We start from the raw sequence: 27,373 nt of genomic DNA on the forward strand, positions 1-27,373 counted from the left end.
ATATATTTCTTTAGTATAACTTGCTTGAATATAGTACTAAATAAGAAATGTGATTTATGACTACAATTCTTACTACTGTAACTCGTTAATGGTTGAGGAGAAAGGAATGGGTGAATCTGAATTTTGAGAATTTTTTGAATATTAATGTTTTGTAACTTTTTACATTTCAAGGTACTCAAAAGGAATGTTATGTGTTTATTCATTTCTTTTTATATGTTACGGTTTATTACTTGGCGGAGATTTACTACAGGACTACTTAATTGTTAAGAAACCGTTTTCAGCACGAACATTTTCTTGTGTAGTGAAGATTTAGGATTTAGATTTCTGGACTTTTGGCATCAATGGCCTTGTTAGCCCGTCACATATGAGTTATGACGTTCCTCGGTGAGCACACTATCCGGGGAAAGGGAAGGAAGCAAACGGCCTGGGACCTATATTTTAGGTACCACCCCGTCATTTTCCTGGTGTAAAATGAGGAAAACCCAAGAAAGCCTCATTCAGGATGGCTGGACTTGAAAGCTTTTGATACTTTTTCGACCGAGTGCCCCCACCGGAATCGAACCCGGGACCGCTTGTACCGACGGCAAGAGCGTTAGCAACTACGCTACGCGGAGCCACTTGTGTAGTCTAGAAAACATATTTTTACTACGATATTTGCAGGAAAATTTATTTGTTTTCTTTCTCTTTTTTGTTTTTAGTTTAACGACCCATGATTGCAAATCAATGTAAGGGAGAAGGTGACGACAAGATACATGATAATGGTGGGATGAAGGAAATGGGAGGAAACGGGAGAACCTTAAGAATAACCACACCTACAGTATTTGTTCACCAAAAGCCTATTTGTCGGGAGCAGGAATCGAACTGGGGGATCCAAGAAGTCAGAGGTAAGCGCTCCACAGCAGAGCCTCCTTTTGTTTAAAGAACTCTATTTACATTGAAATTTAGATAATTTACGAAGATATTGACATATTTTACAGCCTCACTGAAATTTAAAATCATTAATCAGGGAGAGTTCACTTTTCAGTTTTCTTTGCTTGTTATGTTCTCTGGTTAATTAATGTTTGGGTTACTGACAAATTAAAACCTTTTTATGATTATTGTTATTTCATCATTTTTGAACCAGAAAGTTAGATGTTCTTCTGTTTTGTGTGTTGTCTTCATATAAGAAGTTGGGTTTTTTGTGTCTTGCCATTGATTTGGTTACTAAAACATACAGTAGTTGAAGGTCATAAGTTGCAGGCCACGTGAAACAGCTAAAGCACAGCTCCAACAGCTTCGAGTGCCAGGCGTTTCAATTTCAGCTTTCGTTACAGTGTGTCTTATTTCAGCACTCGACTGGGTATACATTCTATGACTGGTAAAAAGCAGTATATCGCTTTCGTGCTGTGAAAACAAATACAATGCAACAGTTAAAAGCTTAGGTATAGTATATGTAACTAGTTTAATCAGTCGGAAATTACTCTGGTTCCTTGTGTTATTCTTTCGGTTATTAGTTTAAGTAGTGTTTCTTCATAGTATTATTTCACTATTTCTAGAAGGAATTAAATATTAACAAAGTAATTAATAAGCAGAAACCCACTTTGATTGACTTTACTATCTCTCGACTTTGACGTTTACTCCATTGAGAATGTTTTGATCCCAAGTTCCGCGAACTTCTAGTGTGGTTTTTATTAATATATTACGACGCTGGTGTGGTACTTCCCGAGTAGGTAGAAGTGCACTTTCTGCTTTATTTTGATGTAGATGTTTTCGATTTAATATGGGTGGTAACGAAGATTGCAGATTATCTATAAAAGTAGCTTTAAATTTAATTTAAAAATTACAAAAGATGTTGATTGTTTACATTGTAGTGGGTGTGTGCGCGCGCATGTAGCGGAAGCTGTATTTCTGAAGTGTGGCGGAACACTTAAACTGGTAAGTAGTATGTTGCTTCATGCAGAAAATTATAATTCATTGATTATTTTTCGTTGAATTTTTAAATATTAAATGGTACTGCGTGTTGTGAAGTATGAGATCTTTATTTCATTAAAATGATTTTTAAAGTGTAATTTCATCCAATACTTGGAGTAGTCTTGTCGTATGTATATATGGCCACTGATCGAGATTATCAGTGTATTAATCCGAAGTGCGTTAAGTAGGAAAGAACATTCGAAAACTATTAAGTGTGGCGAGTAGGGGTGGTAGATTGAGATCGAAAATTGCACGCAGGATTCTTATGCGTATTCCAGTTTGTGACGGGGGCGAAATCAGTGAGTATAGTCTTGTGAAGGTCGGTAGACTATACCTACATACAATGTGAGGTAAGTTAAGCATTGTAATGCTTAGTGTTGAGTAAGGTTGCTTTAGTATAAGTAGTAGTAGTAGTAGGAACGGGTTAGATGCCCCGCAGGGGGTTGGTTGGGTTCTGTTCTCAACATAAGTAGTAGCAGTAATAGCAGTAGTCGAGCCGTAGTAGCAGTAGTAGTAGTAATAGTACTAGAAACGGGTTAGATGCCCCGCAGGGGGTTGGTTGGGTTCTGTTCTCGACATTAGTAGTAGTAGTAGTAGGAACGGGTTAAAAGTCCCGCAGGGGTTGGTTGGGTTCTGTTCCCAACATAAGTATTAGTATTAGTAGTAGTAGTAGTAATAGTAGCAGTAGTAGTAGTAGTAATCATAGCAGTAGTAGTAGCAGTAGTAGTAATCATAGCAGTAGTAGTAGTAGTAGTAGTAGTAGTAGTATTAATCATAGCAGTAGTAGTAGTAGCAGTAGCAGCAGTAGTAGTAGTATTAGTAGTAGGAACGGGTTAGAAGCCCCGCAGGGGTTGGTTGGGTTCTGTTGTCGACATAAGTATTAGTAATAGTAGTAGCAGTAGGAACAGTAGTAGTAGTAGCAATAGTAGCAGTAGTAGTAATAGTAGTAGGAACGGGTTAGAAGCCCCGCAGGGGCTGGTTGGGTTCTGTTCTCAACATAAGTATAAGTAGTAGTAGAAATAGGGTCAGCAGTAGTAGTAGTATGATTATGATGATGTATGTATGTATGGAGATACTATATCGTTGTACTATTTGTATTCTTGGTTCTTTATTTTGTGGGAGGGGGTAACTTGGTACATTGTTGATTGCCAACATGTCATGTTACCACTTTTTCATAATAAGGTACCGATAATACATATACCACAACGATATGGGATTTCCACATATACTAGAATAGCCACACCACTTGAATAACCAGAATTATGTGAAGTTGTTAGGCATATATTTAGATACAAAATTAAACTGGGCAGTTCACACTCAGGAACTATGCAAAAAAAAAAAAAAAAAAAAAAAAAAAAAAAACTCGCTCGTGTTCTTTATGTATTGCGGAAATTAAAAAGGTCTGTAAGTAAGGAAATGATGATTTCAGTATATTATGCTCTTTTTCACTCTCATTTATTGTATGGTAATTTACTATGGGGAAACTCTGCAGGTGCAAAGGACGTATTCAAATGGCAAAAGAAGGCATTACGTTGTATTAAAGGTGTACCTGATACTGAGTCCTGTAGGAATATTTTCAAAGAATATCGAATCATGACAGTTCCCTCAATAAATATTTATTATAGTTTAATTTATATTAAGGAAAACCAAACTAGTTATAATTTGCGATCTAACGTGCACGATTATAGTACAAGGTACAAAGATAATTTAGAAACGCCGTCTGTCAGATTATGCAAGACGCAGCAAAATTTTAAATATAATGCAATAAAACTGTTCAACTTGTTACCTTTACATGTACGTAATTTGGAAAACAAGCAGTTTGTTAAACACATTAGTAATATATTAATAGAGTATTGTATATATAGTATTACGGAATTTGAGGAATGCATTTGTAATCAATAAAATGTAAATAGCTGGTAAAAATTTGAGGGAAAGTTCCGTAGACGACATACCTCCTTAAAGGATTCAAACATGGTAGCAGTACTCAACTAAACCTGCCATTACCTAATCTACTACTACTATCGCTACTGTTACCATTGCTATCGCTACTACGGATCTTCACCCAAATTTGAAAGATGTAATTCAATAGAAGGCTTAACCCTAATAATGGTAATAATCTGCCTGGTAGTGCCAACAATGTAAATATGAAGTATAAATTGCAAATTGTGTTTTAACTGTTAGTAATAGTTTCAATTAGTAATAGCCATAGTTTCTTTTTTGTTACATTTCAATAATTTTTACAATTTAAATACTATTCTGGACGAAGTCTATTGCACAACTATGTTGTCTAATGACTAATAAAGTATTCTATTCTATTCTATTCTATTCTATTCTAGCTTTGTAAACAATTACCTTTTTTTTTTTTTTTTGCTTACACTGCTGTACAGATGAGCTCCTTTATGGCTAAGCGGTTAGTGTACGGTTTGGCGTTGGAGATCCGGGTTCGATTCTCGGCGGGAGCTCATGTGGTTCAGATTCCACGTCAATCAGCAGGTCCACGTCTCATACAGCCTCGGTGCTGAAAGGAACGTCAAAATCAACTCAGCACTGCCTTACAGATGCAGTTGTTCGATTCAGGGTTCGAATGAAGCGTTTTACGGGAAGGGGCGATTTTTCAGATATACAATCCAAGCATTTTATCTCTCAGTGGTGCAATATATATAATGAAATGAGGGAAAATATTTTCCTGGGAAGGCAGAAATCTTTGGCGAGTTGGGAAAATTAGTTGACCAGAGGGGAAATGTTGATTCAAATCTTTTGAATGGTAATGTAATGTAATGTACGATATGTGCATTTTCTAGATTATATAAAATTATAATTTTAGTTAAACATTCCACAATTATGTACTTCAAGTCAAAGGAGTTTGATGATTAATTGAAGTGAATAATCGAGGGAGTGATTCTCAATCTTCTTGACCTACGACACACTTTTCTAAACCCCAACGACACCAATATATTTGTTTATTTTTTGGATTAATTTCCGACAAGTCCAGAGGTGTTAAACTTGTGTAGGCTTACTATGTAGATTGAACTAAACCAATCTAATCTGAGCTAACCTAAGCTATTTGCTATTCATTCTTGTCATGTAGAAACGGTGGCACTATTAAGGCAATAAATATTTTAAATTAATATAAATAAATCATACTACTGTAATGTTCTATAAAGTATTATGATGCTGCTAAAGCCGTTAACTGGTAATCTGTATCAAAATCAATTTTAACTAATTATTATTAAAAGTTTCATGATTTGTAAAATCTAAAATTTCGCGACACACCGATTGGAAACCACTGACAACGAACTACGTCAATTAATGAAGTTTACAAGTAGTCCGTCTGCACAATGTGCAGATGAAGCTGAGGGGAGCCAAGCCAGGCATGTCTATAAAATTTATTCAGCACCTCTCATTTATCTATCTATGGTAAATAAAAATGAAAGTGACTGTTTGGGACAATAACTCTTGAATCATCCGACCGATCGGATCAAATTTTTAATAAAGATTAGGTTTGAGCCTTGGATGTATTTTATTGTTTCACTTTGACGGTACATCTTAGACGACGAGGAGGGGGAGGAGAAAATATTTAAAAATGATTGAAATTGACCGATAGTAGTGTCGAATCCATTGGCTTCGGGGTCGCTGAGATGAACAGTGCCAGTTCCGTTCTATTTAAACCCAAATTCAGCCCCGCAACCTATATATAAATGATCGAAAATAACTCATATCAGAGAGTGTTTCAGTAATAGTAAGAAGTGACACACTAACGGAACATATTAATATTCTTATTTCAACTCGGCGAAGCAGGTAATTGACGCTAGTACTAGGTTTGTGTAGACCAAATGAGTTGATTTGCTTCCGGGACGGTTGTTAGTCCTTAGAAGACGATCCAAAGCTAGGCAGACCGAAAAACAAAAGTCGCGATGAGTTGGTGACAACAAGTGCGTGAAATGATCGCCCACGATGCGAATTGAAGTGTGAGATGGGTGGCGGACGAATTAAATACGACGAAAGATACGATTCACGAAATTTTGGCAAAGGATATAAAGAAATGAAAAGTGTGTGCTCGATTAGTTCGTGACCTTGGGCTAAAAACAAATCCGTGTGATTCCACGTCCTGCGTATTCAACTGATTTATCGCTGCATAATGAAGTATTTGACTCTAAAACCCGGACAAAAGTCGAAAAAAATTGAAACATATTTGAAATAAAGTTTATTTCTTGTTCTTCGATAACTGGCAGATCTTGTAAACATAAATTTTATTATTAAAATACGAAATGATCGTAAATAATAATTGCTGAAGTCACTCAATTTTAGAGATGCAAGGGCTCGAAAAAAACCGGCTTTTTCGAAAAAAAAAACTCGGCTTTTTCTACTTCGCTTGGGAAATTTTGGGCTTTTTTGAAACTTTTGCTTTAAATTGAAGCAGCAGACTTTGTTTCGCTTCTCTACAACAAAAAAACTCATTTAATTAGTGGTTGATGCAGATAATAATATGAAACCTCGAAAATAAACCATGAATTTCAAAAAGATTTTTTTTTTAATTCTTAACATACTTACATTATGAGTTCCAAAGGATCAACCAATATATGTAATAATATTTTAACCTCTTATATACAATAAGTACTTTAAAAAATGATACACAAATAACTAGCAAAATTGTATGTAGTATTTTTACTTCAAAATATCTCACACCCTCTTTTTGAAGCAAAACAAAGAAAAACATGAGAGAACTCTGCACATCAAGAGCTTCGTTTGGGATGGTTCTGTACATTCTTGAAATTTGTCAGTTAAGTTTTAACTTTCATATACATTGTATGAATATTTCGAACAAGTTTTTCACTGATTGATCACATACATAATAATCTGTTACCATCTATCAGGTGCTTCGGATCTGCAAAATCGGTAAAGCTTCAAATTCTGTAATGCAATGACTGTTCCTTAAGCTTGTTCAGAATCCGGAAAATATCGAATTTTCCGTTCATGGGTCATATACGTAAAGACGGTTCATCTAGCGTATGGTTTCCTAGGCTGTAGAATATATAACTACCATCATGATTTACCCAGTTCTGAAGATTTCTGAATTTTTAACAAGAAAATTCAACATATCGTTACGAAACTTTTTTTTTTTTTTTTTTTACAAAAATAAAAAACTATGGAATACATTTAAAAAGAGTGGAATAATCAATCACTTTTCCAATTCACAAGATGACAAAATTGATTGTAATGATTATCGAGGCATTTCTCTTAACATTCTATTAATAAGATTGACCCCATACGCAGATGAAATTATTGGAGATTATCAGTGTGGATTTAGTCAAAATTGACCAGATATTTACCATTCGACAAATACTCGAAAAGAAATGGGAATATATTACCCAGTACATCAACTGTTTATTGATTTTAGAAAGGCTTAAACTCGGTTAGGAGGGAAACATTGTACATTCTTACAGAATTTGGAATACCGAAAAAACTAGATTTATTAAGTGTTTAAATTAATCCCAGAGTAAAGTCTGAGTAGAAAAATGCGAGCTTCCACGTCGAGATTGGCCTGAAACAAGGATATGCGTTATCGCCGTTATTATTCAGCTTTGCTCCGGAGTACGCTATAAGAAAAATCAAAGATAGGACCCAGGGCCTAGAGTTGATTGGCAGGAAGGTTATAGGTTACCAATTCAGATCTGTTTCTCAAGATGCAAAGAGGGGAGAAAAAGATATGAGGTTCGTCTTACGAGATAACAGCTAACTTTAAGTATTCGTCTAGCTTAGTTATTCCACAGAAAGAACAAAAATATAAGGAAAGAAATTTAACACTGAATAATACCTACAGTAATTAGATGACAATAAAGTAATTAAAAGGCTTTTAAATATTAATTATGGATTAATAACAATAAGAAAAGTAAAAAATTAGATTGGCCTGAAGGCGCCACAGGTCGGCCGCTACAATTCAAAACAGTTTCAGAGAAGAGATGACTTACTAATGCACGTCCCTAAGCAAGGCCATGACAATACGAACGATGTGAACACTTCAAGGAAGGTTTTTGCTGACCACGAAACTGCTGTCCGAATAAATTGTGTGGATTTAAACTTGATAAAAAAATGAAAATTCAAGTTTATTCTGTAGGCAATTTCTAGTGACCATGAAACAGACGCGGAGAAATATCTGAACTTCGCTACTTCCACTGCAGAACTTTATGTGAACCTATATAATTGGTACCCAATGACCGCAGCTCTACATAAAGTTTTAATTCATGGCCCAGCAATCATAAAACATGCTATTTTGCCTATTGAGCAACTCTGAGAGGCAGCTGAGGCTAGAAACAAACATTTTCGACTTAGAGAACGCAGTTCAGCAATAATAGCAGCCGTCTTCAATGAGTGGCATCCTAATCACGTCCTCCAGCCGAAAGGATAATTTAGATTCTTTCCTCTCGAATTAACATCCCATCCTACATACAAGAAGACAAAATAGACACAGTCAATTCCCGTCCATATAATGTTCCACACATAACAAAACTCAAGTCTGAAAGATAACATAACCTATCCTGAATTCATTTAAAAGTTGAAAACCGTTGCAGATTTTGGAAAAATAACTTTACATTGGATTTCTCTTCAAACGAGGATGTTGTTTAATATGTCACGTGACTATATTGGCATTTAAAATAAGTTGATTTCAAGATGGCGGACAACCTTAACCATGTCATAATGTTTCTTCCTACCACTAATTGACTTCGGATCAACTGCATTTACAGTTTCTCAACTATTTAGCCCAGTCCAAAATTGTCTCCACAAACTGTAGAGTATATCTTTAAAAAGTGTATTGCTGTTTCTATTTTGTTTATGTTAATTTCCTTCTACTATTTGATGTAGTAAATGTTAATAGCAAAACTAAGAATTTTCTCTTAAAATGTTTCCAAGTATTTACCATAGTCAGTTTAAAACAATAAAAAATAATGAATACACACGATAATATATTTCTCTGATTTTCCTGACTGTTCAGAATTGCAGGATTACGTTTAGGTTATATCTTTAAAACTGTAGGTAAACACAATTTAATTTAATGGATTATATTATGATAGTAAATGGTAAATATTTTTGTCCGGGTTTCAAGACTAATACTCCACTGTGCGCCGTGTAACTATTTCCTATTCCCAAAATTAAAATTGGCCATGAAAGGAACATTTTATAAAATGTTACACTCGTCCAGTCTGCCGTGATAAGGGTCACTGAGGTGGTTCCTAAAAAGGACATTAAAAACTATGCTAGCATTGGTTGAACTTGCCCATCGGTGTACTGATGCGGAAGGGATGATTTTTGAATAAAAAGAACTACAGTTCGTAAAATACCTAATTCGTTTTGTTTAATTTAAAAAGTTCTGTTATTTTTCCGACATACTTTTTATTGTAGGTTTCTTTCGTTTAGCTTATGGTGATAAAATATGAATTTGTACTGATATGACTTTCCTCAAGATTGGTCTCTAGATGATAGATTGACGGTTTTTATCTCCTGTATGTTGAAGATCACCCAATAGCATTAAAGTCTTAGCACTGTACAGGGTGGAGTAGGAAGGTATGGTAATTTTGAAAACACCGTCACTTATCTTTGAAGGGATATCAACATTTATTATTATTTTAGATTACATATTGACACAAGAAAAATACTCAGCTGCGAAAAATCACATCATTTACGTTAGTCTACTTATCTCGATGCATTCTTGTAGACGACAGGTGAAACTGTCAATACACCTAAACATGGCACGTGAAACCCTTTTATTTTCTAGCGTTATTTTGGAAATAGTTCAAGAGTACGCGATTTCTCTACGTGAACTTTACATTTTGGGTAGCCCCATAAAAATAGTCACATGGTGACAGCTCTGTGAGCACTACAGAACGCAAAGTTCGTATTATAGTGTTGTAAACAAATACACGATGCGCTACTATATACGTGCATGTGAAAAATATGAGGTCTTTAATATTCCACTATAATATAAAGGATATTGCTAAGAACTTCAAGTGCAGGATGATGGGAGTTGGCCAAATGGATAGATGGAAAGAAAAGGAATAAACCCAAGATGAGCTAATTTGACGTTAGAAGTGAACGTTCTACTAATGACTCATAATTCCTTCCTTATGTGTATACCTCACTCAAGATAATGTTATTTTGTGTTTATAAGCTTTGACACTTAAATCGTCCATACTTTCCTTCAACGGTCACTTTAATATACTTTCCATCTAACTTAATGAAACATTATACACTACACTTTTGCCAATCCGCTCATTTCTTCCATACAAAAGTATCGAATTCGGAAAGTCGACGGATCACTGAGTGTGCTTAAACTTTTATATTTATGTGTAATTGTGCTATTAATTGACTCATTGCTGTTTATTGTATGAACTTCCTTTTCGTTCTTAGCAGCAAGAATCTTCGAAGGAGCAGTATGAGCCTTGTTTCATTGGCATTGCACACAGCAACTTTTTCTTGGGGGCTGGATGTTTACATACTAAAAGTGTAACGAAATCTTGTTTCAGAGTGTAATAATAATAACCCGTCATTTAGAGATTAGATATACACTATCTACGAAAAAGTCACTGGGTACCCCACAACTTTCGGAATGAAGCAAATCATGACGTACCTAATATCGGATAGGGCCTCCTTTGGCCTGGATCACAACATGTACCCTCCCAGGAAAGCTTTCCACCAGTTGCTGATAGGTATCAAGTGGAGGGACAGACCACTCCTCCTGCAAGGCGGTTCCAAGTGTGGCAGGTGAATTTGGACGAGTTGGTCTGGACCTTAAAACGCCGCTCCAAATTATCCCACAGATGCTCCACGGGGTTCAAATCAGGCAACTGAGCAGGCCACTGGAGTCGTTGCACATTGTTCTCGTCATACCACGACATAACATTGGCATCTTTACGGTAAGGAGCATTATCATCCTGATAGTAACATGGGTCCATTCCAAAGAATTTCCACAATATGGGAATTACTGAATTGTCCAAAATGTCCAGATAATTTGTGATCGTCATGTTACCAGGCACAACAACAAGCGCGCGTAGGCCGAACAAAAAAATGAACCCCACACCATTACATTACCACCACCAAATTTCACTGTTGGCATAATGCAGTCTGGTAAGAAGCGCTCCTCGGGTTTCGCATACCCACAACCGACCATCTGCCATAAAACAAGTGTTGCGTGATTCATCCCTCCTAATACATATTTCCATTGGTCTAGGGTCCAATTAGAGCCTTACACCATACCAACCTGCTGAGTTTGTTCGTCGGAGTGATGTGTGGTTTGTGCGCAGCTGCTCTACCATGGAAACCAAGTGCATGCAGTTCTGTCCTGACAGTGTTCAGTGAATGAAACTGATGTGCCCGATGCAGTGTGGAACTCGTGCTGGATGGCAGATGCAGTTTGACAGCTATTGCTAGATGTCACTCGTTTCAGCACTCTCCGGTCCCTGCCCGTCAATTTCTTGGGTCGTCCGGGACATTTAGGGTCACTGGTGACACCGTGACGTTTCCATTTCAGGAGTACATCACCCACCGTTGATTTTGGGTGGCGTAATTGGTCACTAATGATACGATTCGACAAACCCGCAATATGACAGCCGATGATGACTTCCCTATCGAACTCGCTAAGTTCTTGTCTGTGCGCCATTCTCAGTCAAACTGACTCCTCGCCTGACGCACGATCACTGATAATGCCTACACCGAAACAAATGACTGGCGTCGTACAGGTTGCTCTGGATTCCTTACGGCGATGTCCTAGCAGACTGACCGGTGACTGTTTAGTAGTGTATATTACAGATATTATATTGTTATGTGTAATTGAAACATGGGTCTTGACACAATCCAAATTAGAATCACAGGTTGTGCCAATAAAATATCCATAAAAAAGAAAATATTTTAGAAAAAAGTTCATCTGTTTGACTTTGTTTTTACATGTGTAAAAAGCGGTACAAATAGAGGAAAACCGAAGAAAAATAAGGTCACTCAGACACTGTTATTAATAATACAGTAGTAACTGTGTGCATCCAGTTAGGTAAATGAGAGTAACAAAGTTGATGATGAGCTAGTATTAATGGCGTAGGCAAGGCTCTGACCCGGCTGAAGACATCCCTCTCTAGGTTTGAGGAAAAACTTGTCATAAGCTCGCTCTCTGACACTACTCAAGATTTCAACACATTATTTATATACTGTATTTTTAATCTTTTTTTTAACACTTTCGGTACCATAGTGCTAGTAGGCGGCACTAAAAGGAAAGTGGATATTTGAATTATTATTTAACTCCTATTTAATCCGTTGTTAACGCACACGACTTCGTTGTGCATGACTCCTGATACTACTCTCGATGCGACCACTAAAATTTTCTAGTATTGACCTAGGATCGTGAGGACATTGGAAAGCTACCTGAATTATGAGGAAGCAAACTCTAATTCAGAAATAATGGCGCCTAGAAACCATTGCGCAAGCCACTCATCATCCAGTTGAATTTTGGCTGACCACAATGTTTCATGTCTGTATTACCAGGAAGTTTAATTTAGTACTTCTTACCAAATGTCTTCAATATTTCAATACTGTGTAACGAAAGAAAACTGACAAGAATGTGAATTCTTTCTTATGTCTCTGTTGCTATTCCCCTTACCTCTGTGCACTGAAACAGAGCTAAACGTCGAGAAAACACACGAAATACTCTGAATGACATGGCTCACATTTCAGTCGGTGAGGCCACATAATGCTTGATGTATTAGTATGTGTGTTCGTAAGCGCGCTTCTTCGCTATACCAATTATTAATGCAGTCCATGGTAGGTTCCTAGCTATACCACTGTTCAGTATTGCAGTAATTATTACAATTCGGAAGTTCGTAATTATTATAATGTGTTGGCGTAGTTTAGATTTTTCTTGCTGCTCATAAGTGACAATAAAAGCGTATTTGTAGATCGAACAATGTACTTCCTTTTAATCAGCGTCCTTTTAAGTATGACGTCAACGCCCACGCATTGCCACCATATGCGCGGTTAGCGTACCTTTTCTTCCTGCAATTCTACATTTAACAATAGAGAGAAAAGAAGCAAGTTTTATTGAAGAAAATAATTATTATGGGTTATCAACTGATGGCATTCACCCACTGCATAACATACATGTAATGCGACTTCAGAGGGTTAAAATAAGTTAGGTAAAAATTAGAGCTAAGACTTCCGCGTTTCTTACAATTTATTTAAGCTTACTTCATATTAAAAAAAAAAATCTACATCTAAACATAAAGATCTCAGTATAATACAAACCAAATTACAAGTTTCATAATCTTTGAGACGAAACAAAATACCAAACTACAAAGTTCTTCATAAAACTAAACATCACATGAATACTACCTTCGCATTGAGCAGAAAAATACACAATAAGCACTTTTATCGCAAAACTGATCCTCAACTGAATTTAGAATATTGTTTTTTCCACGATGCAATGGAAGTTCTACTTAAAATTATCGTTGTCAGAAATTTCAGATTTAAAGGATTTCTTACTGAAGTGTAGTGAAATATGGTTAACTACAGATTGCTTACATATGAAATTTCTTCCACAAATATCGCAATTGAACTGCTTTCTATCCTGTGGAAAGTGTGTTGCTATATGGCCTTTCAAGTATCTCTTGATCATTGTTTTACCACAAACTTCACAGCAAACTCTAATTCTCTCTTTTTTTGTATGTACTGAAGTTATATGACCTTTCAGTATGTAGGCCATACGAAATTTTTTCCCACAGTATTTACAAATATGGGACCAAGATTCCCGATCAGTATGAACTGACAGTATATGTGCTCTTAGAGAACTACGAATATTATATGTTCTCCCACATATGTGACAAGCGAAAGAGTTTTCCTTAAAATGGTGCTGCATGTAATGCATACTTAACGCTGATTTGAATTTAAACATCTTTCCACATTCGTTGCAAGAAAACTCAGGTTTATCAGAATGAACTCCTTTTATGTGAGTACGAAGATGTGTCCTCTGAGTGAATTTAGCATTACAGATATTACAAACAAACGGTCTCAAACCAGAGTGTAAAATTAAATGAAGTCCTAAAATTCGTTTATTCGCAAAACATTTACCACACTGATTACAACAATATTTTGTTCTATTCTGAGAGTGATTGTCTTCATGATATTTCAAATTTCTTTCCTTGATGGATTTGCCACAGATTTTACATGGAACATACTTTATCCCTGTGTGTGAGTTCTTCATATGTCCATGTAAAGTACCTTTAGAGGAGAAAATGTTATTACATAAGGAACATTTGACTATTGTTGCCTTCAAATGCACAGAATTAATATGATCCTTAAAACTTTGTTTTAATTTAAAGGATTGTGTACAGTAAGTGCAATTGAATACGTTTACTTCATTGTGTTTACCTTTCATGTGAGTTTTAAGATTAGATTTTTGGGTGAAACTTTTCCCACACTTCTCGCAACTGAATGGTTTCTCGCCAGTATGTATTCTATTGTGAAGCTCAAGATCTGTCTTATTTGGAAATGGCTTGCCACAAACTGTGCATGCGATACTGAAATCGTGTACACGTTTGTGTGATGTCAGACCTTCCCTATATTTAAACGATTTTCCACATTCATCACACGAGAAAGTGCATTCTTTATGTTGTCGTAAGTGTTTATCAAACAGGAACCTGACATAGAAAATCTCTTTGCATATTGAACATATAATTTTGTTTTGGGAATGCTCTTCTACATGGAGATTAAAAATATTTTCCTTCCTGAATCGTTTTTTACAATATGGACAAGAGTATTGTTTGGTACTATGAAGTAACTTGTGATTCCGTAAATTAACTTTGAATGCAAAACACCTTTTACACACTGTACATTGGAATGGTTTCTCTCCAGTATGTACCCTAGTATGAAGCTGTACATTGGATTTGTCCGGAAACGCCTTTCCACATACATTACACAAGAAGCGGGGATTATGGTAATGTTTATGATTTACAAGCGAGCCTTTTACCTTGTATGATTTCAGACATTGAGTGCATTTGTATTTGTATTCAGGGTGTGTTCTCAAGTGTCGCATGTAGTCATCCTTACAAGTAAAAGAGCAGAAGCACATGTCGCAATTAAAAACCTTCTTTTTACTTTCAGAGGCGGTTGATGTTCTTGATGAACTTGTCTTTACACTATTGTAATCCACAATGACAGTTTTCACCATATCCGCCTGAAAATTGTTAATACTTTCAGAAGTATTCTTCCTATTGCACAAATTGCCGTTATCCTGTATAAATATTCCATCTTCCAATGAGAACTTGACTCTTCTATAAGAGAAGAACGAAAAGTAACTATATAGATATAGATAGATACACACAGGGTGGCAGGAAACTCGACCGACAAAAATCGGGAGGTGATTCCTGACACCGAAACAAGAAAAAAGTCCTTTTGCACTTTCCTCTAGGACCCATAGTTTCGGAGCTACATAATGCCGAAAACGTGGCAAAATACATTTTAGAGTACTGTATCTTCTCTATTTCAAATGATAGAGGCAAGGCGGCATGGTCACCTCAAAGAAACGAAACCTGCTCTATTCCAAGATGGGTATGTCGCAATCGTGAAATCAGTGCACAAGGGATTCCCCAAAGGAGCGTAGGGACTCCCGGATAAACTGTCAGGTAAAGATATGTGAAAATAGGCGTGAATGGATAGGTTTCCCACCTGGTAACCATAATTAGTTGTAACCATGTCGAGATCTCAGAGACGAATTGATGGACGCGTCGTATTAGGCATGTGTGGTTGCATAACCACCAGGTACTGATGGTGACCAACAGTGAAGTTGTGGATATGAAGTGTGGGTGAATACACTTCGGGAGGTGACTCCACAACTGGAAACAAGTCATGAACAGAAGTCGAAAGAGGCGGCGTATTCCAGCAGATACCGAGCAAAAGATCGCCCATACACTGCGGGTCAAGTAGAATATCCCCCGAACGAATTGATAGTGACGTCGGTCCACAAAATGAGAAAGAAAATTATACTCAAGGGAACTGATGGTGCAAACTGAATGGAGCAGATGGAACTGCGCAATGGGAGTCCATACAGGAAGAAGGGGATTCCGCAAAGCAGAGATGGTAGGGGCAGTTAAAAGTGAAACAGGCGTATGTACTATGACGTGTTACTTATGACATACGTAAGAACCGTGGGGTGAGAGCTGGAAAAGTGGGGATTCCCCATTGCAGCGTCGGGGACAAATTCAAGGGAACACCGCCGGTAGGGCCTACAGCGGTTCCGTAACAAGCAGAGTACGCAGACATTGCAGGGCCGAGAATCTCTGTAGGCCCTACCGAGAAGGCAAATGAGGCATGGAAGACATGGACAAAAGCACGCGTACAGGCAAACATGGGCTGTATTTTCAAGGATGAACACTACAGCTCGTACTGGTGTCCATGATGAATAAGTATCACAAAGAATGACACTAAAAGTTTCAGAATTCTTACAACAGTCTTACCTGTGGCAACACTAAAGAAGATGGTAAAAATGACGTCCACACTCTGAACACAGGCATTGAGACGTTGTCGCACAGACCGGCGCACACGTCGAAACGTGTCTGATTCTTCCCGCAAAGACTCACAAGCAGCTCGGACGCGTTGTTCCAACGTTTGGATATCAGGTACCGGAGTAGCATAAACAACAGTTTTGAGATGCCCCCATAAATAGAAATCCAGTGAGTGTTAATCCGGCGACCGGGCAGGTCATGACATAGGACCGCCACAGCCGATCCACTTGCCTGAGAAAACTGTTCAAATAATCACGCACGGGGCAACAGAAATGCGCCGGGGCACCATCGTGCATATACCACATACGTTGTTCTAAGACCAACGGTAAATCCTCCAGAAATGTAGGAAGTATCTCGCGCAAAAAGTTCAAATAAATAGGCCCAGTGAGTCGTTGTGCAAGAACAACTGGTCCAATGAGAAAAATGAAAATGAAATCTTTGAGGTTTACGTCCCACGATTATGCCGGTTAGACGAAAGGAGACGGCGATGATGATAGATGAGTGAAATGGTGGAATGAAGAAACTGAGAGGAAACGGGAGAACCCCGAGAAAACCCACGTGCACGGTGTTTGTCCACCACAAAGTTCACTTGGCGGGGGCTGGGATCGAACCCGGGACCCCTGGCCCAATGAGATGGTCACCCAGAATCCCTGCCCAAACGTTGATACGAAACTGGTGCTGGTGGCGGGCCTGTATCATTCTATGTGGATTATCCACAAACCACAGATGACTATTATGAAAATTCTGGATACCATCCCTTCCAAATTGGCCTTCATCTGTGAACAAAATGAAGAGAAAACCGATAGTTGTTGCCACTAAATGAAGAACCTGATTACAAAAGTCCAGCCTGGGAGGAAAATCCCCTGCCGATAGACCCTGTACCCGTTGCAAATAATAGGGGTAAAAATTGTTGGCATAAAGGATCGACAACACCCTCTCATGACTGACATGCTGACGGGCAAGCTCCCTGGAACTTACACTCGGGTCATCGAGCACATGTCGTAAAATACGTTCTTCGGCATGTACAGTGCGTTCCTCACGTGGTCTTTCCGTGTCATGCATGGCAGGATGAAACGTTCCGCCCTCACAAACGACGAAACAGCGTTGCAAATGTTGTATGATGCGGTTGGCGTCTATTAGGATATCGATCGTTGTATAATCGGGCTGCCTGCCTACCATTTCCATGTGCTTCTCCATACAAAAAAATCATATCGGCCTGTTCCTGATTGGTGTAATGGGCCATTGTCACAACACACTACACTATGAACGCAATTCACAACACAACGTAGTAGTTGCACACTTCAACTTCAGGGATGACTTTGACAGACAAGGTAGGTCTGCTCAATGGTGATGTATTGTTTGTTGGTTGTGCACTCAGTGTTCCTGCCGTGCTCTTTGTACATCGGAATGACCTGGACTGGCAACTTGGGGGCCCTCTCCAGGCAAATCAACGAAGTACGTATGTAGTGTGGTTTAGCCGTATGGCCCTCTGTTTGTGACCGTGCAATGTTCCCGAAAATAGTCAATGTTTTGCTGTCAGCAGTGTTCGAATAAACGAGAGGTGCAGGGGAAAGCTTATCCCTGGCTTATATCATGAAAATAACATAGTATCCCTGGCAGGAATAATTAATGCCACTGCATTGTTGGTTACCATTAGTACCTGGTGCTTATGGATCTTCACCACAGTGAATTGAAACTACCGCTAATTTTAAAGTTTTTTTTTATATCTTGAAAACAAACAACATTATTGGAAAAACAAAAACATAGTGCACAAGATAATATTCTGCATGTGATACCGTTATCACAACTCACCTATCTTCTTTGGGTGTGCCGCTATTTACACAACCCGCAAAAAATGCTAAATCTTTCGGCAGTTGCAAATGGAAAGGAGATTAGTTGTGATGACGGTATCACATGCAGAATCATAATATCTAGCGCACTATGTTTTTGCTTTCCCAATATTTGTATTTATTTTGAACATATTACAAAAAAAGAAAACTATAAAATTAGCGGTAGTTTAATTTTCGCTGTGGTGAAAACCTTATGCAACCACACACAGCGAATACGACGTGTCCACCATTCCGTCTCTGTTTGATATCTCGGCATGGTACAACTAATTATGGTTACCAGGTGGGAAATCTACCCATCCACGCCTATTTTCACGTATCTTTACCTGACAGTTTATCCGGAAGTCCCTACTCTCCTTTGGGGAATCCCTTGTGCACTGATTTCACGATTGCGACATACCCATCTTTGAATAGAGCAGGTTTAGTTCCTTTGAGGTGACCATGCCGCCTTGCCTCTATCATTTGAAATAGAGAAGATACAGCGCTCTAAAGTGTATTTTGCCACGTTTTCGGCATTGTGTAGCTCCGAAACTGCGTCAGAGAAAAGTGCAAAAGGACTTTTTTTCTTGTTTCGGTGTCGGGAATCATCTCCCGAATTTTGTCGGTCGAGTTTCCTAACACCTTATATATATATATATATATATATATATATATATATATATATATATATATATATATGTAGTGACGGATCCAGTATACGATCAAGGGAGGGGCTAAATCATACGGGGGTAGGACAAAATAATCTAAAACGCTTACAAAAGTGTGAGGATCATACCGAGTATGGTGTGGTGCCTCCTTTTGCGTGCAATACAGCTTGGATCCGACATGAAATGGACATATACAGCTTCTGAATCGTGGTGTGTGGAATTTTGTACCATTGTTCCTCCAAAACATGCTCCACTTCCTTAAGGGATTCTGGTGAAGGGTAATGAGACCGAACACGCCTTACTAACTCGGACCACAATGGCTCAATGATGTTAAGATCTCGTAATTGTGGGACCCAAGGGAGGAGTATTAGCTACTGGTCATGCTCCTCAAACCATGTTTTCATCGTTTTTGCAGTATAACAGGGAGCCAAATCATCTTGGAAGATGCCAGCACCATCAGAGAACAGTATTTGGGCCATGGGTAAAGCCTGGTCCCCTAAAATGGCCTCATACACCTTAGCATTCATCATTCCATGCAGGGCTATGATGGGACCTGCGGAAAACCATGATATCACTGCCCATACTGTAACAGAACCACCCCATGCTTTACAGTTGGAGCAGACAGTCTGTAACATAGGCCTGCGGTGGTGCTCTTCATACGTAAACACGGCCGGTTGTTGGAAACAAGATCGATTCATCGGACCACATTAAATATTTACACTGCTCATGAGTCCACGCCTTGTGGTCCTTGCACCACTAGATACGCCTCTTCGTATTTACTGCTGTGACCAGGGGTTTGGCAATAGCGGCCCTCCAATGAATTTTCATTTTATGAAGTTCCCGTCGCACTGTTTTCGATGAAACCGGTCTCTGTAGGTCAGAATTGAGCTCAGACGTAATTTTCATTGCAGTGGTCTGCTTTTTAGCTGCTACAATTCGTTTTAATGCCCTTCGGTCCCTATCTGACAGGATTGTCTTTCGACCACTGTTGTGCTTTGTAGACGTCGTTTGCTCATGAATTGTGTATGCCCTCGTGACGTTGGACACAGTGCCTTTCGATACTTCCACAATGTTCGCCATTGTTACCGCTGAAGCTCCAACCAGACGGACACCAACGATCATGCCTCTTTGGAAGTCTGTTAGGTCGCCCATTTTACCACACCACGACACTCACAGGTGAACTGGTTACTGGAGACGGAAGAGGAAGGTCCACACGACATATTGAAAACAAAAAGCAATCGGTAACCGCAAAACGTGTTGTACAGTGGAGGGCCAAACTTACGTGTTCTGTATGAAGTGTTTTAATTTTTTTTTTTTGTCTACCCCGTGTAGTTTGTCGCTTTATGCAGTGTAAAGTAGGATTGTAGCCCATTTTATCCAGTGTATACCTGTGCGTCAAAGAGAACGGGCTAAAGCCCCTATAGCCCCCTTGGATCCGCGCCTGCATATTATATATATATATATATATATATATATATATATATATATATATATATATATATATATATATATATATATATTACTATCTAAAGGTATACTGACTACAGAAGGGATAGACAAAAATATGGAAACATATGAAAAACTGCACATTAACTTTAGTAGAATCATCTTTGGCACGCCGAACGGCCTGCAATCAAGGGGGAACGGAGAAATACAGGTCGCGTATGGTTGTCAAAGGAATGTTTACCATTCTTCCACTAAAGCAGGTGGAAGCTGTTGTAGAGACAACGTTAGTGGATAGTGGGCTCGCACTTTGGTCTCCAAAACTGACCACAAGAGCTCAATGACATTGAAGACTGGTGATTATGGAGGACATGGCAGATGTGACTCTTCATCTTCATGCTCATCAAACCAGTCCTGGACGATATAAGCTGTATGAAGAGGGTTTATCATCTTGAAACACGGCACTACCACCTGGGAACAAAGTTTGCACAATGGAATGCAGTTGGTCATTCAAAATGATTGTGTAGTCCTTGGCAGAGCATGTCCATGCAGGGTAATGATGGGTCTGGCAAAATATAGGGATATGGCTGTCCAAATCATTACTGAACCACCGCCATGCTTCACTCTTGGTAACAGACACACTGTATCGTACGCTTGTGCTGGTGTTCTCCACGCGCAAACTCGGCCAGCAGTTGGAAACAATTTAAAGGAAGACTTATCCACTGCTCCATTGTCCAGTTTTTATGGTCGTTGCACCACTGTCTCTGTATAGCAGCATGGTCAACAGTCACGAGTGATTTCGGAATTGGAGATCTCTCATAAGTGCCCTGCTTGTGCAGTGCTTTTCTGACTGTCTTCACGCTAATATGGTTAGTAAACACTGTATCTGTATTCAGCTCAGCTGTGACTTTTGGCGCCGTGGTGATCTGCTTGATCACATTCCTATTCAATGCGCATCTATTTCTGTCACGCAACACACATTTATGTCAACGCTGGTGCTTCGCTCATGGATTTCTTTTTCTTGGAACACTGGTAGGCAGTCATAATCTTCGAGACTGTGCCTCTTGATACACACAACATTTCTGTTACTTTCGTCATGGAAGCTCCCACCATACGCGCACCCACAATTTGCCCTCTTTGAAACTTTGTCAGCTTTGACATGATTCACTATAACCTGCAAGGAGCGGTCGCTGAACTGGAACTGGGCCATCTGTTTGATTTACCAGGTTGTATACCTCACAAAATGTGTCGGTGACCACAGCAACACCTACTATTCAGACGCAAATCGTGTTTGAAATGGCTACCTGTTTTATATCAGGTGTTTCCATGTTTTTTGCCAATTCCTTGTAATTCTAAATGATTTATTACTAGAATCATCAATGAAAAATATTTAAGAGAAAATGTGACAATAAACTAGAAAACAAAACTTATATTCGACAGTACAAACACACAACTGGACTAACTCGAAAGGGATCGGTACTCTTTAGTACGAATTACAATTGAGCTCAGCAAATTCTATCCTAAGTTAAATATTAAATTAAAAATCTCTCCACATCAATGTGTATTCTTGATACAGATTTATTCATCAATTTTAATATCGTATGATGCCTCTTGTAGATAATAGCAAATGAGCCAGTGATTTAGGCGATTTAGTACTGTCTACAAAAAGTGAATATAATGTAGGCTAAACATTCAAATTAATTAATTTATGCTTCGAAAACAATTTTTATTTTCGGAAGAAACAAAGAAATTCTTATAAAATTGTCAAGGACAAATTGTTAACCTTCCAACTCAAACATTTTTCATTCAGTCCTATAGTGCACGACATAACTAGTAATTATAGCCCTACTGTGAAGATGATCATCAACAAGGTTCAGTTCTTGTATGTATGAAAATAAGTGGACTCTGGAACAACTTTACTGCTGATACAATCAGCAATACTCACGAGGAAACTGAGAGAAAAACAAGATGAAATGAGATGCTCAATACTGTATTGTCTGTCACATAAGTCTATGCATGTTTTTCGCGGGATAGTATATTTTTGCCCCTTAAAGCGATGGAATATACGAGAAAATCAGTTCGTTTAATGTAACTGACCTTAAGAACTTTTAAAGCTGTGGATCCTGGTAAAAGTACAAAGCATATTACGTTTGCAAATGCAATTTACACAATAACACGAATAGTGTGACAAGCAGGGAAAGCAGAGAAACTGTTTTATGGTAAGACGACAGAAGCAAAAATAACATGCTGAATGTTTAAAGTATATAGCAAGCAAACAAGCAACTAAGCATGTGGTGTACTGGTTAACGTACAAACCCACCAATCAGCTGATCCATGTTCGAATCTTCATCAAGTGCATATTTTTCTTTTCGTCCACGGAACAGCCAATACTTGTAGTATTAGAGTTTTATATATGGTTTCATTCTGTTAGATTTTTCCCGTTTCTTGCCTAAGGAAATAATATAAAGTTGCAAGTATGATTCTAGCTAGATAGATAAAAAATAAGGGTGTTCTAGATTTCTTTCCATTAATAAAATAGAAAAATAAGCTTCCGCCCGAAACTAAATATACAATTAATTGAAATAAAAGTAACAAGTTGGTGAGTCACCACCGGGCAGAAGAGCAGAGCAAATATAACCAGAGGCGCTTTCAAGTACCTGTCGTATCTGTCTTAACTCTGAACTGAACATGTCTTTTTTAAACACAAAACGTTATCAATGAAATACTGGTCAACGTGAAAACAAAGAGAAGAGAAAAGAAACAATATTAGTATATTTTGTTTTTATTATTAGATGCTTCAGTATGTTGAAAAAAGAAACAATGTTCACTATTTAACGAGATCATGATTAATAAACTGGCATTCACACCGAGTGGAAAGGCAGTATGTATTCTGGAAGGTCATATTCTAATTGGGAATACTCACATGAGAATTAAAAGGATGTAACATTTATGGCACGAACCGTATCAAGAGATTGATGCCTGATGCAAATTCATTTACTTTAGGATTCCAAGTTACGTTGTAGAACCATGTCTCATATAGTCTCGGTGCTGAAAGGGATGTTACACTCCCAATGAACCAATTGATCAGTCTTAGAACTATCAGTTTGAGGAAAGATAATTGTTTTGTTAACTGTGAAAGGTCTCTATTAATCTACAAGCCATGCATACAGCAATTTCCACGTAATCCAAAATAGATTAAAATAAAAAATGTGCGTATAAAAGTTGATCGCTCGATGAACTATTGTGACCAATAGAATAATTAAACTTGATTTTTAACTTCCCAAAATTGTGCTTCTAGGTTTCTAATACAGCTTCAAAAGACCCGTAAATATATTCTAAACATTAAAAAACAGAATACACAATTCGTTTAAAAATATAGACTGGAGAAACCTTTAAAGGTCAGACACGAACTAGTTGAAATGCTCATTATCCGAACGAGAAGAATAAGTTTATGGAAATATTATTTGTGAAATATTCACACCTCTTGCAAGTGAAATGAAAATGATCCAAGTGAATCCAACGTTAACTATCTTCTAGATTTATTTTAAACACCTAAAATACTTACACACGTTGGCCAGTTTCTGAACACAAAATGGGAAATTAAGATATTGTAGCAGTTGCTTTGCCTTATGTGCTACATTGCTAGAGCTGGAATTTCCGAAAAGGATGGACCACGTCGTCACAGATATGTAAGGAGGAGTTTAAATGCTGAGTTTCATCTTCCTATGATGAGAGATTCGTCAGAAACTCTCTTTTTCGGAGTATATTTTTAATACTTCTTTCCTCGCTTTGAACATATATCGTATGAAAGTAACATGAGATAAACACGGTCAGAGTTAACTGGGGGAAAGCAGACTTTGCTAAATGAATTTCGGGGCCATTCTTCGCGAAGCAGTAGTGCACATTTAAGGTGCTCATATTACAAACTGGAGGAGCGCAATAGCCAGAAATAGTGGAGAAAAGCGTCTTAGAGATTTCGACTCGCTGCATGTATGACACGAGTCGAAAAGTTGTGAAATGACGGCGTGGCAGAGTTAGGAGGATCCTCGACTCCCGTGCAAAGGGTCCTGGGTTCGATTCCTGCTCCGGTTTTATTTTGTTTTCTGCTTTAAACAATAAAGTAGCCATTTGTAACTGCAAGTAAAATATTAATTCATCACATGTTTATAATATATAAAACAATAGAAATGTTCTAATCAGATGTACAAACTTTGAATATTTCATGTTAACGAGCAATAAAATGTAACCTATTCCGTTTTGTATATTGATACCACGGGTTATATTATGGTTGGCACAGTCGTTATGTACAAAAATGTTCTTGATGCTTCGTGTCTATATCTGTGAACAGTGTGCAAATTGACCGGACTTTTGCAAGGGGGGATGGGTTGTGCTTCAAACAACAATAACATGGCGAACTATGGCAGTTACAGCCAGAGATGTCATTTAGGGAGAGCAGCAGGGGCATTTGCCCTTCAAAAGTTTGAAGAATAAATACACTTTAATCGATAGTCTACTAATATAGTAATACAAAAGGTGAAAGTCTTGTCAGTGGTGCTCTTGCCCTCCTTAAGCGAAGTCTGAAATGAAGTAGCTGGTTATAGCAAACATCCAGTATTTCCAACGGGAATTTCTCTCTCATCCCCCTTGTAATTCGTACACTGTTCACAGATATAGACACGAAGCGTGTAGAACATTTTTTACGAACCGATTGTGCTAACAATACACAACGCGAAATAGGTTACATTTTATTGCTAGTTAACATGGAACATTGAAATATTTGACTACTGATTTGACTATTTTTATTGTTTCATGCATCATAAGCATATGATGAATTAATGTTTTATGGCTACTTTATTGCTTAAAGCAAAAAACAAAAAAAGTTGACTCGAGCGGGAATCTAACCAGGGACCCTTTTCACTTGGGTCGTAGATGCTCTTCCAGGCGTCACTTGATAACTTTTCGAGTTGTGTCATACATGCAGCAAGTAGGAATCTTTAATGCACTTTCTCTCCACTATTTCTGGCTATTGTGCTCTCCCAGTTTGTAATATTAACACTTTGAATGTGCACTACTAGCTCCCGAAGGATGGATCCGAAGTTAATTTAGCGAAATCTCCTTTCCCCTTGTAAGAAATAGTCACCTGGCATCCGCTGGCGAACTTGGATACGATTTAGAGAATGATTAACTATGCCTGAATGAAAAAAAAAAATCAGGTAAAAATACACACGAGAAGAAGTGATTGGGATTGAAGTGAAGTTTAATAATGAACGTCAATAAGAAACAAATTTTAATGTAGGCGCAATCAGTCAGCATCAATTGAGAGCGCAACTAAATACTTCACACACGTGGAAGAAATAGTCGATTCGCTGGGATAAATAATCTGTTAATCATGTCTTCAAACCTTATAAAAAGATACGCTTTTGTCGTTTGCACGCATCACATTATGTTTTTCAATTACTTTCAATGCTCAATGCTCCGCTATTACTTCTTTCCTCGTGTTTACTTCCACCTAAAATGTTATATTTAGGCATAGTTGACCATCCTCCAAATTGTATCGAAGTTTTGTCAAGTGTCCAGTGCACGTCAGCTAACCATTTTCTTCCAAGTACTAAATGTATTCAATTATTCATTTCAAACGATTCATTCGATTTCCGTGATGATTGGACAGACAATCACGATGTCCCTTTTACATATTGACGGCGTAGTTAGAACTTGCCTCCTTTTCCTCTCAAAAGCGAATTTTTAAGAACAACGGAAGATCGGCTCACATATTTTAAAATAGAGTTTTTACATCCATCTCTTCATCTTATATATATTAATGAATTACAGAAACCCGATTGGACCAAATGCTAAATACGGTATGACATGACACAATCTCGATGACAACAACATTCTTTAATATTAAGCAAAATGATACAAATTGCCACCACTCCACTTAATACCGAAATTTTTAACACGATCGGACACGTGCACACTAGTTTTAAATAAGATTTTTATATACCAAGTTTCACCTCACAAACGTTAGATATTCTATTTTTGGCATATATTTTTAACCTCCTCTTCTCTGCTAGGATACGCATCTTAATAAAAATGGCGTGACAACAACCCAGTCCGAGGTAGTTGTTAACTATGTTAATAAAATTCATTTCAAACGGTTCTGCCATTTTTGTTATGATAGACAACGTATTTTTTATTTATATACTATGTAGATATAGATTGATATTATTGTTACTGTCTTGTTATTTATAAGAAAATGAGGTGTTATGTTTAATGTTTAACAAAACCTAGCATTTTCCATGTTATCAACAGTCAAGTAGCAAATTTTGTGTGTAATATTTATATTACATTGAATTTTGTGTGTCACGCTAGTAACAAATTAAGCATGAATGCTAAAACATTGTTCAGTTTCAGTTCTAAAGAGATTTTCTTTCCCGTCTTTCTATTATGTCAGTAGATTACAAAGAACTGGCACCCGACCTTTGCATGTATAGTGTTTAATTTTTTCCCATATACTTTTCTCAACGTTTAAGTCTTTTAGTCTGAAGGAGACGGATGAATAATGAAAAATTCTAGTTGAAGTAAAATTTTAACTGACCCTTAACCGTAATCGAGCACGAGACTGCAAGAACCGAAAAGGCACGCGCTAGCCACTAGACCAGCAGCAAGCATGTAAGTTTTGCTAAAAGTATCATACAAATTCTCCGTGTGTATGACGGCGTTTTGTCGTCCACATTTATGTTCCGTTCATACCGGGACACGAGTGTGACTGCTTCCAGGTCACTAAGTTCTTAACCAGTTTCATAACTGCTTCCCAATACCAGTACAATAATAGGGTCTGTTCCAACCCCAACAGGTAAGAACTGACTGTGATCACATGCTTTTTTGTCTAAACTCGGAGTTCAATTCTCGGCGGGAGTTCATGTGTTTCGGATTCCATGTTAAGCTGTAAGTC

At 37.8% G+C, this 27,373-nt stretch overlaps 1 protein-coding gene across 4 annotated transcripts in view; it reads right to left on the reverse strand.

Moving 5' to 3' along the window:
• Positions 1-27,373, reverse strand: part of LOC145674494 (uncharacterized) — a 277,738-nt gene that overhangs the window by 97,659 nt on the left and 152,706 nt on the right. For 2 of the 4 annotated variants that reach the window (XM_081744629.1, XM_081744630.1), the window contains exon 3: positions 13,142-15,254. The exons of the other annotated variants lie outside the window; for them this stretch is intronic. In XM_081744629.1, coding sequence (XP_081600755.1) covers positions 13,418-15,254 — 1,837 coding nt within the window. In that variant the 3' untranslated portion in view covers positions 13,142-13,417. Of the gene's footprint in view, positions 1-13,141; positions 15,255-27,373 lie in introns of those variants that run through there. 4 annotated transcript variants of the gene reach the window in all.

The sequence above is a fragment of the Thermobia domestica genome, chromosome 17, assembly GCF_964235325.1.
Source record: "Thermobia domestica chromosome 17, izTheDome1.hap1.1, whole genome shotgun sequence".
NCBI lineage: Eukaryota > Metazoa > Arthropoda > Insecta > Zygentoma > Lepismatidae > Thermobia > Thermobia domestica.